The sequence below is a fragment of the Pyxicephalus adspersus genome, chromosome 5 (genome assembly GCF_032062135.1).
Source record: "Pyxicephalus adspersus chromosome 5, UCB_Pads_2.0, whole genome shotgun sequence".
Taxonomy (NCBI): Eukaryota; Metazoa; Chordata; class Amphibia; order Anura; family Pyxicephalidae; genus Pyxicephalus; species Pyxicephalus adspersus.
The window spans coordinates 54,513,792-54,533,345 of record NC_092862.1 but is presented as its reverse complement, the minus strand read 5'-3'; the positions used below and the strand labels follow the sequence as shown (position 1 = coordinate 54,533,345).

Sequence of the window (19,554 nt, the reverse complement as noted above, 5' to 3'; positions counted from 1 at the left end):
ATGCATTCAATGAGCCAAGTGACTCACATTTGTTACTGTTCTTTGCAAAGCATGGACATCATGGAAATGAATTCAGCATTTAGCAGATGTTTGGTGACATACAAATAATGAGACTAAAACAGATTGACAGTAACAGACAGTAAAACACAGCAGTCTATTCCGGCTTTTCCTATATTGAGTCAAGGGCAAAACTGTAACTCAGGGAAGTGTTTTAGGTACAGACAGAAACAAGTGGGCTGATTTTAAAAAAGAAAAAAAGTATAGTAGAACTGCAATCAGATTCTTTGTGTCTGATAAAAGGAAACTAGTTTAGTTGTGCAAGTAAAACCAACTTTTGTTCCAATTTGTATATATTAGCCTTAGAGATCTAACCTATCCTCATGGCTCCTATGTATTTCTATAGAAAAAGCATGGGGTTAAAAAATCTAAATACCTGGATTACTGCATACGGCTTTCATACTTAATAACATGCAAAATGCTTTTCCAATTCACTGGCCTTTACTTTGATTCCCCTGAGCTTACACAAATGAATACTGTGACTGCATTTGACACAGAACAACTTCTTTATTTGCATATTTCCCTCTGGGTGGAGCCGTTACCTGTGCATTGTAGAGCTATATGAAACTAGTATATCAATTTTAGTATATTGAATAAAATTAGTATTAATCCAACCACATGTCACATTGCCATGCCTTGACATATAAAGTATTAACAACTGTTGGCTCAGAGAGATCAGTTTCAAAACTGATTGCTAGTTCTCTGCCTACTGTCAAATCCTGTACTGCTGGTTCATTAGGAAACCACATGGATCAGCCCAGGAACACCTGTTCCCAACACCCAACTGCACTTAGCCTAAGTCTTTTAATTGTTTCTTAAGATTCAGTGAACAATATTACTCGACACCAAAAAATGTTTACTTTACAGGTAGCATTCAGCAGGGCATCTCACTTAACAAACGGCTAAACCTACCAGGATAAGAATGGGTCCGCTTCATGTGTAGCTTCATGTTGCATTTCTGGGAAAAGGTCATTGAGCAGTAATCACATTTGTATGGTTTTTCCCCGGTGTGTTTTTTCATATGCACCTGAAGTCCACTTTTCTGGTTAAAAGCTTTCTCGCATAGTGTGCACTGAAATGGTCGTTCACCTGTGAACAGAGTATCATCACATAGTTGTAATAAAAGGGGCTGAAACATTGCAGAAAGCAGCTTTAAAGTTTAAAAATCAGTTCAAATAATATTTAGAACTGTAAAAGTAAATAAGGTTTACTTTTTTAAAAAAAAAACATTTGGGAACAATTAGAGGTTGTGTACATTCTACTTTTGTTCACATCAGAACACCAAGCTCTTGCAATAGATTTTTGTCTCTAATAAACAAAGAGCTCCACTTCTTTATGGTGGAAAACCAGTTATGTGTTGACAGTTTACAATCTTAGCTTTTTACGAAAGCCTCTAGTTCAAAATAACTGTTTATGAATGCTCATAATTAAGACTGAATAAAAAAAAATATTATAATTCATATATACATATTTAAAGAAAAAACACTCTGGAATTCCACATAAAGTTGAATATAAATATAAAATATAAAAATTTACAATAAATAGGTAAATTTGCAAAAACAGGTGTATAGTTACATACTAAAGGGAAATGTGGAAAACCTATGACCTCTCGGTTGTTCAGCCAGGAGAGCTAAAACAAAGAGATCATGTAGAATACCAGGTCCTGCATGTGCACCGCTCTGCATGCATAAGTTACTTTTTTTATTGTTTATTTGGTTTTAATAATTTTTGATTAAAACGTAAAACAAATCAAACTAAAACCCAGCAATTGAAAGTGACTGAATGTTATAAAATTGATCCACGTACAAGATGAATTCAAGTCCCTCAATTTACTCAATGAGGATCTCAATTATTGCGGATTACCATTCTAACTGCTGTCAAGAAATGCAAAAAGAAATCATTTTTGAGGAACTTACGGAGAAGACTAGAAAGTAAAGTAACATAGAGAATGTTGGGAGATGTAGTGTTCTATACAGTGTTATTTAAAGATGACACTATTACAAGAACTATGACCAGAATTTAGAGATTAAGGGGCATTCCAACCATATGTATTATGGTACCAACATTTACAAAGCATGACCAACAATTATCAGTTACTGAGGAAATTTATTGATGGAGTGCAGCCATATAACAGTACCAATCATATTAGATTAATAATTCAAAACTAATAAACCTACTGAGACTCAAACTTATGGATGGTTTAGAGAATAAAAATGTGGAGCAGAGGTGATCAACAATAGCAGATTATTTACAAACAGGGGGAGTTTGCAGTGATAGGCTTGGATAAACATACCATGGATATAAGAAATAATCCATACCTTGAAGGCTAAATGTTCTATGCCAATTGAGTAAAAGAGGGATGAAAGGAGACCACCCAATACAGAGTAGGTTACCCTTGTGCTAGGTCTAACCTGTCGAGGCACAGGGCCTGATTTGATAAAGCTCTCCAAGGCTGGAGAGAAAACACTTTCATCAAGGGAAGCTTGGGAATGAATCTGGTCCAGAATTGAAAGCATTTGCTAACAAATAGCAAATGACTTTTAGGAAATCCAATCCAGATTTGTTAGATCACCCAGCATAGACTTCACGGGTCCTCTGAAGGTGTCCTTTGGTATCTGGCACATAATCATTAAAAGCAAAGAAATTATCAATATATCAAAAGACCCCATTAAGTAAATTTAAAAGTGTTAATGAAATGGTTACTAAAAATGAAAGAAAAAAAAATATTCATGATTTTTAAAAAGTCATTAGGTGGCCTGTAGTTCTTCACGAGAGAACACGAGTTGCACAGTTTGTATCACAGCAATGTATGTTAATTGGCTTCTTCAACTATACTGACATTGTCTTAAAGTAACATTTCATCATTCATTTCATCTTCTAAAGCGACGCTTTTCTACTTTGCCTTCTCAATTTCAAGGCTATTTAATGCTATTGCCCCGTATGTTTAAGTCTTTGCATGTACAAAGTAAAATTGGTATAAAGAAGAAAATTGGAGCAATTATGGAAGAATATGTTGCAGCTAACAATTCGTATCATGAACAAACTACCTTTCTGAGCACATAGTAAACATTTTTTTCTACCTAATGACATTTATTAAGAAGATGAAAGCTCACAGAAATTGTTCAGATATGAAGCTTGCACATTTATTCAGACAATGAAATTACAGGCTTGATTTTTAAAAGTTCTTATGGAACCTGAATAAGAAGACCATATGTGAACCTTAATCTAAAAGAGAAGCAAATGTATCCTTATTACTCTGAAAAAAAAACACTTCAATAATCCTAAAATCCTCTGCTACAACAGCCACCAATCTACAGTCTGTGATCCAGTCCTGGGACTAAATAAACATCAACTCAAACAGATCTCGCCTTTTTTTTTACTGGCTAGCAGACATCTGGCATCATCTAACCTTTTTCTTCTATGATTAATATTTTCTACTTGCAGAAATTTTACCAAGAGCAAGGATAAAGAATACTTTAATGTCATCAAGTACATTTAACAGTGTGAATGTTTCAGCATTAAAACTGCAAAAGGATTTATTCATTTAATCATAAGGAGTGATCCACACAAAACATTTTGAAAAGAGAACCATCCAGGTATACATGATTAATAAATTTGAACTATACTATATAAGTCTCTACATAAAACAAATTGAAGAGTTAATAATACCATTTACAATAATCATCTTTGAGGACCTTTCTGTAGATCATTTTCATGTGCATTAAACTTGCATTTGAGATCAGTTTGATTTTAATGATTCTCAAATCATTAAAAGTTACATTTAATACGCAGCTGACCTCCTTTGACCTTCCCATAAGCTGCTTTTTCATTTCTGGCAGTCCTGGTGCTAACATAAGACTATTGATTTATAGTGTAACATGTAAAATTAGCTAAAAGGTTAGTAATGATGAAAGAAAACATAAATGTTATGTTACATGTTATAATATAAAATGAAATAAACAGAAATTATTACCTTGGCTCTTATTTTTCACAAGGACAAAAAGTTGCGAAGTTTGGATAACAGCAATCTTTGTCAATGGATCCTTCAAACTAACTGACATTGCCTTAAAATAATGCTAATTTCCATAAGGAAATATTCTCCTTTGCCTTCAAGTTCCAATGTTATTTAAAGGCATTGCCTGTATGTTTGGGCCTTTACATGTACAAAGTAAAATTGTTATAAAGACTATGAAAATTGGAGCAATTATGGAAGAATATGTTGAATCTCAAAAAATGTATCAGACATAAACTACTTTTCAGAGCACGTTGTAAACATTTTTTTCCACTTAATGATGTTTATTAGAAAGATGAAAGCTCATGGCAATTGTTAGAATATGAAGCTTGCACATTTATTCAGACAATGAAATTATAGGCAGGGGTTTTTAGAGGTTCTCATGGAACAGCAAAATGCAACTGCATAACCTTCCTTTATAATGCAGAAGAACATTTATCCTAAGTGCTCTGAAAATGAACTCTCTAATAATCCTTAAATCACCTGCCACAAGAAGCAACAAAATACAGTCTAAGATCCAGAGACCAGGGTCTTGATAAGATGACTGCACTTCCAACATTCCATACAAACCACAAAAATATGTTGAATTCAATTTCCTGAACAAAATGTTTAAAAACGATATATTACAATTATTCAATCAGTAAACAAAGATACAGTTAGCATGTTGTAAAAGCAATGGTGATGGGCTGTGCTGCAACCATTCATTTGTCAATAGGGTACAATAATGTATAAGTCACTTTATTGTGTTAAGAATTAGATTTAATTAAGAAGGGACAAGCACAGGAAATTTATAGCTCTCTGAGAGATTACAGCATTCTGAAAAAGTTTTCATCTTCGTATCTTACCAGTGGACTAATGCCATCTTTGTTTGGGCATCACTTCTGAATTGAAGTATAGGTCTACAGATGATAAAGTCATGTAATTACTGTTGGTGCAGTAACATCTCATGTTGTGTGTGCACATACAGTTCAGCCCTTTTCTGATGCCTGTCTGTAACCTGCCAACTTTAAAATATATTATATTGACATAGCACCGCCTCATTTCTGTCATTCTCCAGTATGCAAACTGATTACAGTTTCCCAATATCAACCACTTCTCTCATAAATGCTTCTGCCTTGGCAGAACACCAAAGTGAAAATTGCATTCAAATGCTTTCTCTTGCAAACTGCTGATGTAAATCTTGTAGATAATTCCTCCAGAGCTGATTTTGCACATTATTTCAGTCCTTTATTAAACTACTATTTAATGCCAAAAAGGCTCTTTTTTATTATACTGATGTAAAAACTAACATGTCATGTCCAACTCTAAAACAAGCCAATTTTATGCATTAGGATATAAAAAAACACACAAATAGCAAATCATGAAATGTCTAGTATATCTTTTATATCTTTAAATCCAAAAAAGTTGATGATAGGTTAATGACAAACAAATAATGTGTGGTGCACCCAATCATAAACTAACACTCTATGTATAATAAATTAAATAGATTGGGGCAAATGGGGTTATACATAATAATCAAGGACTACAGTTCCAGCACCTTACATTGTATATACAGAGTAATATTATTTTTGTTTTTGATTAAGTAGGGAAGGGATATTCCATCATTTTTACCCATAAAAACAGAAAGTAAGCAGAAATCTTCTTCTAAATTGTTGTCACTACAAAAAGTGTTTCAGTAGCAAGACTTCTCATCCATTCCTGTTGCAGTGACAGCTCACAATTTTGTTTCAATCTTTATTTTAGTAAACCTCAGTATTATTGTCACTAGGACAAATAGAGAAGAATAATTTCCACAGTGAGACAGCAATAATAACTTGGAATGGTTGTTATTCCTTTTCTATTTATAACAAAAAAGATGAAGACATGAGGTTTGGTTGTTTTTTGGAATTTAATTATTTGTTACACCTAATGTTGCATTTGCATCGTGTCCTGACATATTTGTTAATAGGATTTATTTTTTAGAAGACGTCCTTTATTGCATAGCAATCAACCAAACCCCTTTGACTGACTATTGGAGCTCACGTTAATCTTAATTTTTATAAAGCCAAACTAATCTGATGTTTTCAATTTTTTTGATAGGTAGCCAAGGTGCCTAAAAAGTAAAGCATATGTCAACCTTTTTTCTTTTTCTTAAATAAATGTTCCAATGCCATGGCCACACACTGTAAGGCCCTGGTCAACACCAGTATTTACCAGAAACCAGTCCCCCAAGCTAACATCGCAGTCTTCACCTACAGCAAGCACCCGCTCCGCCCCGGGGACTGGTTGTGTCTCCCAGCACATGCTTGCCCCCAGGACTTGATGCGCAAAGGATGATGTCTGGGGACGGACTGGCAGTGGACCAGGAGCCCACAGATAAAGCAGTAGAAAAACTACCAAGCCAAGTGATACATGGGTGATCAGTCCACCAAGCGAGGTACAGAGGGAGTAGGCACAAGCAGAGGGAGTAGAAACAAGCTGAGTGAGGGTCACAGGCAAAGGTCAGACTAGGTTGCAGGTATGTAGATCGGTCAGGGAACAGGAAATGGTCAGCAACAGTAAATCACTTAAGAAAATCTCCAGCTCAGATTAGCCCAGCTAAACGCTACAACAGACACTGGAATCTGAGAGCAGAGAGGCTATAAGGATCCAGCAGCCAAAGGCAGCATGGGATTGCTCAGCAACCATTCTGCTAAGCAGCTGCAGCTCCAAACCCCCTTCAGCTGTGCAGTCTCAGTGCAGGGGATGCCAGGAGGGAAAACACTGCTAAAGGTAAACAAGAATGCTGCAAACCGCAGAGCACTAATAAAATCCTTTTTCCATTGTCGGAGGGAATCGGCTAGGCGCACTCTACTGCGGTGTGACACCGCTCAGGATAATTGGCCAGAAGAGCGTCTCCTGCCACACACATTGGGCACTACAGTGCAATTGTTAGTTTGAAATGGGAGTTAGGGCTCAAGAATGTTAAAATAACAAGCTCACATAAATTCTATTCAGATGTTTGGAATACCTGTGTGAATGCGACTGTGTCTTTCAAGCTGACTTGGTTTGGCAAATCCCTTTTCACAGGTATCACACTTAAATAATTTTGGCAGTTGAGCATTCCGTGAGGGTCCAGGCTGGTGTGTTTGCATGTGATCCTGTTAGAAAAAGAAACAGAAAAAAATGAAAAATCCACAATAAATAGAAGTAAATGGGAGAGACACAGATGAGGCACATTCAGAATTGATCCAGACATAATGAGAATCCTGTAACTATGTCTGCTGAAGGATCACTGTCTCAGGAGAAAAACGGCGGATCAGATGACAATTCGCGCTCATGCTAAACTGGTATGAGCCCAGCTAAGCTGAAGTTATCAGATGATAGCGAAAAAAGGGTAAGCCCATCTATATTTCCTATATTGGAAGAATTAGAGGGAGTTGACCCTATTGAATCATACCCCACTTCGGATTGTCCAGTCTCTGACACTACTCTTAAAGATAAATACTAATCACAGACGCACTAATGGAAAAAAAAAACAAATAATGAAAACAAATATTCAAAGTGATGCAAAAAAATCAATTTTAAAAAATGTGTGTGCCAAAGTGGAATGATTTGCCTTGAAGAGATGGACAGATGTGGTTAGGGAAGAGATAAGCAAATATGATTGAGAAAAACAGACATGGCGTCTGTAAAATTGTGACTTCTCTATGCTGACCATAACATTCTTATTGGTAACTAAAACAAGACGCCTGCAAACAGCATGTTGAAAATCATCAGGAGGATTGTACACATCATGTTGCCATGGTGCTTGGAAGATATGAGGTCACTGACTGATATTTCTGTTGTTGAACCTACCTACAACAGGAATATCATCTTTGTATAAACTAATCTTAAGTTTGTACCTTGATATTTTTTATAAATAAAAAATTGATAAAATCAAAATTATGAAGCTCTTGACGTGACAAAAAATAGGAACTACAATTTTATTTCTCAAAGTCCCATAAAAGGAGTCCAGCAAATTCATTTCCGATGAACAAAGCCTACCTTTAAATGGGATGCTCTCTTAAAGGCTTTATTGCACAGGTGGCACACATGAATCCTTTCCTTTCCATGAGCTTCCTTGTTGTGATCCGCCAATATGGAGGCAGAAGGAAAGTAATGATTACAGTCAAAGCACTGGTGTATTCTATCTTGCTTGCTTGCATCACTAACTTTATCAATGTGTGCTTCATCTGTAACCTATCAGATAAATAAGCAATGTTAACCATAAATATATATTTATGGCACAACTACTTCCAGCATCACAGTAACATGCAAACGTAAGCTGTATTAGTGAACACATTACAAGATCCTTACATTCAATGTATTCCTCCTGCTACAGGTCATCTATATGACTATGAATATATTTATTCCCTTTAATAATTACAGACAGATTTTTTGAGAGAACACCATGGAAACAAACTATAGCCAGTTACTATATTACTAATGTGCTAATTTGTTGGTTAAAAGTGATATTCTGGAACAGAGAGAAAATCTCAAACTATAAAATGCTTCACAGTTGAATAGTAGTTTGAAACCTTTTATTAGATTCCTAGGTTTTGTAGAGATAAAAAGATATAGGGTATAAAAAGGTAAAATAAATTCCAGAAACTGCTGGCTCTGTTGAGAAAACAAATATATTTTAAAGATTCAGCCCAAAGAAAAGAAAATATTTGAAATGCATTTAAGTACTTCCTTGTTATTTAAAGTGTATTTAAATCCTTGCAATTAACTTCTCATCTTTGCTCCTTTTTGGTCTGTAAAGATTATTAATATTGTTATTTACGTGTATTTGTATAGCGCTTTACAAAGTCTATAGTCATGTCGATAACAGTCACTTAAAGGGGGCTCACAATGTAATCTATTATATTCATATATTAATAACACAGTCTAAGCTCAGTTTTGAAAGGATGCCAATTCGTCGACATGCATTTTTGGAGGAAACCCATGCAAGCACACAGACCCCAATGCTAGCAAAGGTGAGAGTGAAAACCACTGAGCCATGCTGCCCAATAGATATATTTTAATAATTACAAACTTGTTTTGAGGGAAAACCATGGAAACAAATCATAGCCAGTTACTATTTTACTAACGTTCCAACTTGTCAGTTAAAAGTGATATTCTAGAACAGAGAGACAATCTCAAACTATAAAATGCTTCACAGTGGAATGGTAGTTTGATTCCTTTTCATGGATTCCCAGGTTTTTTAGAAAAAAAAAGGCTTAAATTATAAAAAGTAAAATAAGAACCCAATTTTAAATTAATCTTGGAATTAGTGAGGTTGTAATAATTAAAATGTGATATACCAAGCTACAGAGTTTAAAATAGCATGAAGTATTTCTTCCACTGAGAACCTTAAACTGAATGACGATAAAAGTTTTGCAAGGCTGGAATATTTAGAAATAGTCTCTCTGGTATGCAGAAAATCAAGAATCCCTGAAGTCTTCTTATTGAAGTGTCATGTTCTATGCAGCTGGACAATTATAAATGCATTTCTTCAAGCAAATTCAAACATTTGCAATTATTACTGAAGCGATTTGTTGATCTGTGTAGCAGCTCTTGTCATTTTCATCAGCCTCAGTTTAAGGACTAAAGTGCATGCAAAGGCGCTCTGTTTCGGCCATAAATCCACAAAACTAAATTCAGGATAGGTACTACAGGAAGATGTTTGCAAAAAGCAGGTTCACCAGTATTTGGTGGAGAAATAAAGTAGGACTCAATTTTTTTGTTTGTTAAGCAAACTACATTTCTTCTCCTGAAAAAATATTAAGGGCTCTGCAATGTTTACATGATCAAGTTCTATAGTGGAAAAAAAAATAATTTTGCATATTGTTCCGTAAAATAACTTTTTCTTTAATTTACATATTTATATATATTTGGATCATCAATACTTTTACAATCATTGAATTGCTACTGCTAGTCACAAACATTATATTACACATGAAGGAACCATAAACCTGAACCATAAACCTGAATTATAAACTATAAAGCACTGTAGTACAGTTATTCTGCAGGCCTTTCTCTGTGTTTTTGGACAAACTAAAGATGGTGCAGCTCAAAACAAGAAAATCCCTTGCCAACAATTTCATACGTGTTAATGCAGAACACAAAGATAACGACAGCACAGAGATTTAGAAAAAAATCTCATAATAAACAAGGACTGGAGGTAAAGGGGTTAAATAAAGATTGTGGTGTGGGTTTCAATCCACTGCTAAAATTGTCTAGAACTAGCCAGTCAAGCAAATTCAGCAAAACAGGTAACTAATGCTAAAATAAGCATCTAACCACAAAATTTAAATGCAGGTTATGTAGGTGCCAAATGCATGCATTAACAATTAGAAAGAAACTTCACCACTACTGGAAGGTATGGTATGAAAACCCTGGTTGCCATTCAACATATATATGTGGAGCAGACCATCTGGTAGAATGAGCTGTATACTGATGAACCAAAGATAGTGTTGTTTGGCCACAGTAATATTATACATTTGCGGTATGAACTGAAGACAGCATTTCAATGCAGGGGGAAAGTAAAATCACAGTTCGTTTAGGAAACCAGGAAATTTCTTGCAACTAAAGGATTTTTGCACAGAGAAGTGCTCAGAAATTTCAGAGACTGGTAGGCATTTATGCAAAACACATAAAAGAAGTAACTTCTTCTAAAGGAGGAAACACCACCTTCTGAGTCCAAGACTGTACTGTTTCCATAGTACACCATCCACCTCATCTATTGATATGTTTGTAGAGTATGTGATTAAAAAGGCAACTTTTACTCAGCCATATTACCTTTATCTGTAGGCACTGCTTAAAGGAAATCTTTATTTGCCTGTTTAACTATTTATTTAGCAAACAATGTGTATGGGTTGTACTTACTTTTTAGAAATACATATAAATACATGTGTGAATGAAGAATGTTCTCTTTTGCTTTGAACTTCACAGGGTACTTATATGGATAACCATATCTCTTCATAGACCCAGCTACCTAATCTAAGAATAAAGTGGGATGTATGTTTAAAATACCTCTCCATACCTGCTAAATGTTTTCTTCAAAAACTCAATAAATCCCCCTCTTTCTCAAAAGCAGTTTTGTGATCTAAAACACAGTTACCACCTAGAAGTGTGTATTGTAGGTAAAGAGGTCCTGCAACTACCACACTACCACATGAAATGTTTGTATTACGGTCACAAACCTCTTTCGTTTTCACGCAAATGTGTCTACACGCAAATGTAAACAGACACTACGGCCAATCTTTTGGTAAATGGATGGTAGCTAGGTTTGTCTGATTATGTCAATGTTTTCCTTTGAATTTCGGAACATACTTCAGCTTTCTATGAGGCTCTCCTTACATAAAAGAAAACAATGTACTCTTTCAATGTGGTTTTACTAACACATAAACTATTCTAAGTGAAAACAGATCATTTTTATATATAGTTTTGTATTACTTTAGGATTACATTAGCATTAGTACCTGGTAACTGAGATCACCGGTGTTGCTGGAAGGCTGTCCTCCATGACTGACTAATATGACCTGCTGAGAACCTGGTCCACTTTGTCCAGATAAGCTGTTATCAGACAGAATTCCAGTAAACTGTTGGCTCTGTAAGAAAACAAAAAAAACTTAAACATCCAGCCCTGAGAATAGCAAATATTGGAAATGCATTTAGTTACTTCCTTGTCATTTAAAGTTTATGTAAACCAGGGGTGCCCAACAGGTGAATCGTGATCTACCGGTAGATCGCAAAGGCAACGTGAGTAGATCGCGGAGTCCTGCCTTTCAAAATAAACACTACCGCACACAGGAGTTATTAAGTCCAAGTTTTTATTGTTGGTAGATCATTTAGACTTGGTCATTTTAAAGATAGCTTGCAAGCCAAAAAAGTATGGGCACCCCAGATGTAAACCCTTGCAATAAACTTCTCCTCTTTGCTCCTTTTTGGTCTGTAAAGATTATTATTATTTACTTGTATTTGTATAGCGCTTTACAAAGTCCACAGTCATGTCGCTAACTGTTACTCAAAGGGGCTCACAATCTAATGTCCCTACCATAATCATATACCAATAACAGTCTAAGGTCAGTTTTGAGAGGAAGCCAATTATCCTACATGCAATTATTTGGAGAAAACCCATGCAAGCACACAGAGAACATAAAACTCCTTGAAGATAGTATCCTAGCCAAGATTCAAACCCAGGACCCTAATGCTTGCAAAGGTGAGAGTGTAAGCCACTGAGCCAATCATGTTGCCCAATAGATATAATTTAGGATATAATTGAAAGCTTTTTTTATCTATTTAGTATTTTTTTTTTAAATATTGAAATCTTAAAATTGTGTTTGTTTTAAATTTTTCTTGTAACCTTTAAAGTACCCCAATATGCCTTAATTACCTCCTCAACTTTCCCTGCTTTTTTATTTTGTTTTTATAATAATGTTAATTTTTTTTAAAATGATAATAATGTTAATTTTTTTCTTTAAAATGTTGTGTATCAAATGATAATTCTACCGCCATTTTAAACAGGTAAAAATATAGAATACCTTTTTTTACAGTAAGAGTAACATAGTAACACTATGTTTTTGTTTTAACCAGATACTTAAAGTAGAAATAAAGGTTACATTGCTTTGTTACATCTGGACTGCACTAAAATAAAAACATTTCTACAAATCAATATCACCAAAAGAAAGTGTTGTATGTCCTAAAAAAAAAAATTTAAATGTATTTACTATATTAAGTATTGACAATGTTATATGCAAATAAACAGGTCCAGGTAAAATAGTCCTGATCCATAGGGGAGTGTGCAGATGTATAAGCTAAATTGGATATTATTCATTTACATTATATTTTCCTTTGTTTATATGTCTGCTGCATATAAAACATTTTGGCTGAAAAGCAGTAAGATGAGAAACCGACTGTGTGTTCTAACAGAAAATTATTGATTTTGATCAGTTCTAAAAAAAAGTTATATATCTTTCTGCAACTTTTCCAGTAGCTATTTTCATAAAAAGTAACATATTGTGTAATTCAGCCTTTTTTAGAGAAGCCCAATGCTGTTTTAGCTTTGTATTTTAGGGATAGCCCAGCGTGTCATTCATCTGTGAACAGTTTTTTGCATAGTTTGTAGAAGCTAGGAATGCAAGGGCACTGTGTAACACATAACAAGGAGGCCCACTTTAAAACTTTACTAAACTTTACCGGTGTCCGGTGAGTCCCTAAAATTCTGATGTGCTTTATCTCTATGTCAGTAAAGTGGTTTAAAAATAATTGGAGCATGGCCTTCTCTAAGAAAGAAAATAAAACTTTTTATGGTCAGGAATAAAGCTGACATGTTTTAGGTACTAAATAATGAAGCCAGCATAAAATTCCCTATTTGTGTTGAATCAATATTTACAGTCTCTGCTCAGGCTGCGATGGTCAAAGTGCAGAAAAAATGTAGTCTATAAACTCACGAATACACAAAACAACCTACCTTTCTCAGACTGACATGCTCTTCAATGCCACCCTTTCTAGTCCCCAAGGCAGAAACAGGTGAGAAAGACAGGCTGCTAACATTCTATAACTGAACCTCATACAAGTTTTATGAGTTGGCTGCATCAGTGAATTGAAATCATGAATAGTGTTTGCTGGGCTACAACACATTTAAAAAGTCATTTTAACTTCCCAGGAAACTTACTGGCTAAAAGTATGATTACAAAAAAAAATCTGTCTATACAACAACATGTGCCATACTGTGTACATCTGTTGAGGTATTGTATGCTATAATCTGACAATACCGACAAAATGCATATACATGCAGAAGTGATAGGTTTTTAAAACTCATCTATGTGTGCAGAATCAGTGTGAATCAATAAAACCTCTTTGCCTGATCATTTCCTTATTTTAGAAAGTCACTGCAACCCTCCATCCTCTGCAAAATTTCACATCAATTTTGGAAATGTAGTACCTGGTACTATGGTTTTTGGTACTTACAATGGTTACTTGGTATTTAGTACTTACAATGGTTAACCGCCCCCTTCCCCAAAAAAGAGAGATTTTCAAGGGGAACTTTAGATCTTTTTTTGTTACATTTCACCCATATTGCCATGGTTTGACACACCAAGGTCATTGCTATAACTGGGTTAAAGGGAGGGCCCGCCAGTTTAAATATGAAACTCCTCTACCACTGCAGGAACCACAGTATATGTGGACCACAGACTGGCTGCTGACACCTCGCCTCTCACCATATATAGACCAACAATTATACAAAGAGCACGCAAGTCTTCACTATACACCAATGAATAACATCACTGTGAATATCCCAAAACCCATATACAATAACGCCCTTTCCATTTGAAATGATTTGATACAAGTATATGGTTTTCTACATCATACTCTTTGAACTCTTCCTCATAGCACGTTAACCTTTCAATTACCAATATCTCCATATACCAAAACCAGATTATAACTAACTAAGGAACAGTTGAAAAAGTTTTTTTTACGTGATCAAAATACACTTTTATTCACCCCTCTTTGAAGTCTCAATAGATCCTTTAGGTGATATCTTTGGGATACATTGACATAGCTATCCCAATGTGCCCTTTTATCCCAGGTATTACCCTTGTCTCAATTTTTTGATCTCAACTATCCTCTAAGGATATCTAAGGGCAAAACGCGTCAGAAACTTGAGACATCATTATAGTATACCTGTGTGATAAACTGTGTGTAAACACAGTATAAGATAAGCAACTCTCCTTGTTTTGTTTTGAGTATATTTCCACATGCTTTTGATTGTATTTATTTTAAAAGGTCTATGTTACCAAAAGACTACATTTACTAATAAAACGCTTTTACTAGTTACCCATGCCTATCAAAAGCCTGTCTGTCCTTAACCCTTTTTTTAATATTTGAACTACTTAAATCAGGCTAGGCAAATAAAATATTTGCTCATATTAGACTGAGAAGCCCTCCTGAAAATTAACCTTCCCTGCATTGCATATTTAACGCAATATCTTGTTCTGCTGTGAAAACAAATAGAAAACATTACATTTTAAAGGTAACCAGTGACTTAGATAGGTGGCTTCCAGTGCTGAGCCATTTTTATAGCGTCGTAAGAGACTCTTATGCTGAGACAACAACTCTGGGATTGCAACTTCAAGTCCAGAGGGATTTGAGAGTGGGATAGGTTGTTGAAAGCCACACTAGTTAGCTACAACTAGTAAAAACAGCTTTAATATGCTTGTTATAGGAGGTATTACCCTGGTCTGTCCTACATTTTTTGTTTTTTGCCATTGTCAAATCCTCCTGTAGGTGGTAATAACCCTAAGTACAAGACTTCCTGTGTCCCCTAGTGAGAAAGAAATTGTGTAAGATAAAAATGTCATACAAATAATGAAGGTTTTTTTGTTCAGGCAATTTGTACTGTAATGAATTATCTTACAGCACTGCACAACAGTATGCACTGGGTAAATCATACAGCATGTTATCTTTAAAGATTATGATTGATTAGGTAAATTGTTTACTTAATCTATGAGCACCAGGTGCTGTTTGTCACAGTAAACCACCCAATAGTTTTTTCTCCGACCTCAAATTGTATTTCCTAGATACAAGACAAAATGACAACTTGATTAAGTGTTCATACCCAGGAGCCTCATAGAATTAGTGTTAATGCCTTCAGCAGCTTAGAGACTAGGCTTCCACTTAAGGAGACTTCGTAGTTATGAAACCTTGCAAACTGTGCCAATTAACATCTCTTCTAGATGGTTATTTTCAGGGACATACTGGTCAATTAATTCACGTTTAGTCAGTGTTTTACTATAATGTCTCTCATTAGTTTATTTTTTACTCCAATAATACCCAGCTGCAAAATGGATTTCATGTAATGCAGGGTGACAAACGAGATACAGCTGAGCTATATTTAATTACGTTTTATGAAACATGAATCTATTTTATGCTGTGTTTGCATATATCATAGGCATTTCAGGCTAATAAAGTAGCAGTCAGAACTGTACTGCAAGCCATAATATTTCAGTTATTTTTATAATGCATGTATACACTTCTATTACAGCATAAATTAGATTATAACAGTAAGAAATCACTGCAAAAAGCAGGTTATATGCAGTAACCAGCCACAATCAGACAATAGATCAAGAGGCAATGAATGATATGTGCTTGTTTACCACTGTAAAAAGTTTTTTTAAAAATGCCTACAATCTGAAAGATTAACACGCATGTAGCAATCAATTTCATTCTCCTAATTACTTGAAGACACAAAACAAATAATGCAATAATGGATTTACCCATAAATATTGTTACTAGATTTTATTTAGCAACAGCTTAAGAACAGATATACTGTGTCTGATTCAATAAACTCTCCAAGGCTGGAGAGGATACACTTTCATCACTGAACCTGGGTGATCCAGCAAACCTGGAATGGATCTGGTCCAGGATTCAAAACATTTGCTAGCAAATAGCAAATTACTTCAAAGTATCCTCACCAGTCTTGGAGAGCTTTAATAAATCAGACCCATTGCCGGTAGGAACCAAACAGGTAGCATGACCTACCTATGAGAAATCTCCTTGGCCAATCGTCTTATGCAAAATAGGTTATCTGTGTTACTGCAGTCTTTCTGCATAAGTATACAGGTTTGACAGCCAAATTGTGAATTTATGGGTAAATTTGTAATAAATAAATAATAAATCTGTGGATGCGTTTACTAAAACATAGTGATAGTGGCAGTATAGTTGAATAGCTGCACAAAGCTTCTAATATAATAAACACATTTGTCTTATGGTAATTTTGTTGTAAAACTCCATTTTTAATTTAAACCTAAATAAATCATTTAAATTATTCTTAGCGTTAGCATAATGTATTTGTTTTACATTTAGCCTTTTTACAAATTGTGTCATACATCTATATAGATCACCATGACACATGAACAAGTAAAGCCCTCCTCCCTATTCCTTAAACAGCGAGATTATTCTAGTTAAACAATCACATTTTTTATTCTCCCATAATTATTCTTCTTTATTTTATAACAGTCTGTCAAATTTTATATCCACCTATGTTTATTTTGACCATACAGTTTATTTAACCCAACTACTTATTACATTTCTACAAATTCATTCTTTCATTTACTTTTCGCCTGTTCATCTGCTTGTCCTCCTCTTTTTTTATTGCTCTTTTATTCCTCAACAAAATCTATAGAGTTGAGCAGCCTGCAAATGCTGATTTTATTTTACAAGACTGAATAACTACACACCATGCTGTCTAATTATTGCTAAACCCAGACTACTTGTAAACTATACTGTCACACTAGCTTTGGGAACAAAGTGCCATTAGTGGTGTACTGAATCAATACCTGGGGAGTGATGTTGAGGGTCACAGCATCAAGGCCTCCAGAGAGCATACTTTCAGTGTCAGCTAATGTCAAAGTTACACTTCCATCTCCTCCTACTCCAGATGACATAACCAAATTTTGAGTAGAGACAGGAGTTTGAGTAATTGAGGTGGTACAAGGAAGACTGCCAGTGGATGTGGTCAACTCTAATGAGCAAAACAGATAAATAAATTTGATCAAAAATATCTTATTTTACACCAAACATCAGATCAATATTAGGTCGATATTATTCTAGGAATAGGTAGCCAACATACCCACGTTTTGCCAGTGACACAAATGTTGTGTTTGGTAAATTTTGCTGCTTCATCATTTTTGGAATGTATTTTCCACAACTTTCTATGATATACTGATGAATAGTTATACACAAAGGCTTTTATTGGCAAATATTTCAAATGTATGCAGAGTGAATATTTACAGTGCTGACCTTTCTTCCGCTTAACTTCTGCAGTTTTCTGTGACATGCTGTATATCAGCTTCTGTACCAAAATCCTGACTGATGGTGATTCATTCTTGCCTTGTTAATGCATAGAGTTTATCACAATGTGTGGGCTTTTACTTAGCCACCTGTTTTTTGAGAATTGACCAAAGGTTCTGAACGGGATTAGGACCTGGGGAAATTCTTGGCCACAGGTTCAACATTTCAATGTTGTGAGCCATGTCATCTTTACTTTGCCCTGTGAAAGGGAGCTTCATCATACACAGATCATCACCAAATTGCAAGGCTCCTTGAGCAGAATTGTAAGTAAGCCCACTACTCTGGATGAGAAGCAACACCACACATGGTCTGTCTGTGGATGCTTCACTGTTAGCACAGTACTCATGGCAGCATTCACCTTTTGCCCAGAATATTGATTTTCCAGATGTCCCAAACTGTCAGAAGGTGAATTCATCAGTGAAAATAACTTTGCACCAGTCTTCTGCTGCCTAATCCTTGTACTTGCTTCAGAGTTTTAGTTTGTCCTTGATAGTTTTTTTCAGAAAGAAGGTCACAAGGTCGTTGTCCAAAACTTTTTGCCTCTCCATGAATTATTATTATTATTATATTGAATACAGATGAACTCGCACCCACTTGCTGCTAGTATTGAGCAAGCTCTGTACTGGAGTCAACACAAATCTGTAGCTGACTCCTCATGGTCCTGGAGCTTGCATGACAGTCTTGGACTTCCTGAAGCCTTCTTCACCACAACTGAACCTCTAACTTTGAGGTTCTTGATGATCACGTGAATGGTTTGTTCAGGTGCAATATTCTTGGCAGCAATTTCTTTACACCTGAGGCCACTTTGATGCAAATTGACGATGGCTGCTTTTTGTTTCGTTTAGTTGGAGGTAACCATTGCTAACATTGCATAATTGTGGTAAATTCACTTTTTTGTTAATGAAGCTCTTCATAGTTAATTATTATGCATCTGATCACTCTGCACAATAATCTAAAATCAATGTGAACTGCCACAACAAAAGCTGAAGCCGTACAACATTTGTGCCCCTGCCAACACTTTTGGCCCATACTGTATTTATCATATAAAAATCATTATGAAATATAGGCTTATAATAAATTTAATTTCACAGTTTATGTTTAATCACAGCCCGTCAGTTCCACCTATGTTATTCATCAGACAGGTGGGCTGATCATTTTTACATATACTTTTCAGCAGTTGGAACTGTATAAAAGGCTTACAATATTGGTACAACCAAAGCATCCTCAAAACACAGCAGTCTAAATTCAAGACAGCTAAGTGGAAAAGACTTTATCCCATATAGAAAACAAAGAAAATCATGTACATGTTACCGTACCTGATGCAGTGGTTAGCGTCGTGGCCTGTGATAAAATGTGATCGTTGCTCAGTGATAATGAGGTCTCTGGAGTCTGGTTAGTAACTGCAGGTGTATTTAATCTCAGGTTCCCGTTTAGTTCACTGCCTCCTGAAGTGCCCAGCTGCATAATATCTTGACCTAATTAAGCAAAAGAAATGAAAATCAATGTTTTGGATTTGTCTGACTTCTACCTAATGAGAAATAAGGGGAAAAAAGCAGATACTCAGCAATAGAAATTGCTAGCTTGTGCAGGACAGACAGAAGCATGAAACTAACCAAGTAACCAGCCAAAACAAGAGACAAAATATTA

The 19,554-nt window shown here is 35.3% G+C and overlaps 1 protein-coding gene across 6 annotated transcripts in view; it reads right to left on the bottom strand.

Moving 5' to 3' along the window:
• Positions 1–19,554, bottom strand: part of ZNF236 (zinc finger protein 236) — an 81,310-nt gene that overhangs the window by 3,656 nt on the left and 58,100 nt on the right. For 5 of the 6 annotated variants that reach the window (XM_072411535.1, XM_072411534.1, XM_072411531.1 and 2 more), the window contains 6 exons: positions 19,224–19,382; positions 17,394–17,578; positions 11,535–11,663; positions 8,075–8,269; positions 7,059–7,188; positions 970–1,146 (listed from right to left, as the gene is read on the bottom strand). In XM_072411535.1, coding sequence (XP_072267636.1) covers positions 970–1,146; positions 7,059–7,188; positions 8,075–8,269; positions 11,535–11,663; positions 17,394–17,578; positions 19,224–19,382 — 975 coding nt within the window. The remainder of the gene's footprint in view (positions 1–969; positions 1,147–7,058; positions 7,189–8,074; positions 8,270–11,534; positions 11,664–17,393; positions 17,579–19,223; positions 19,383–19,554) is intronic. The other variant, XM_072411536.1, reaches the window with a different exon arrangement.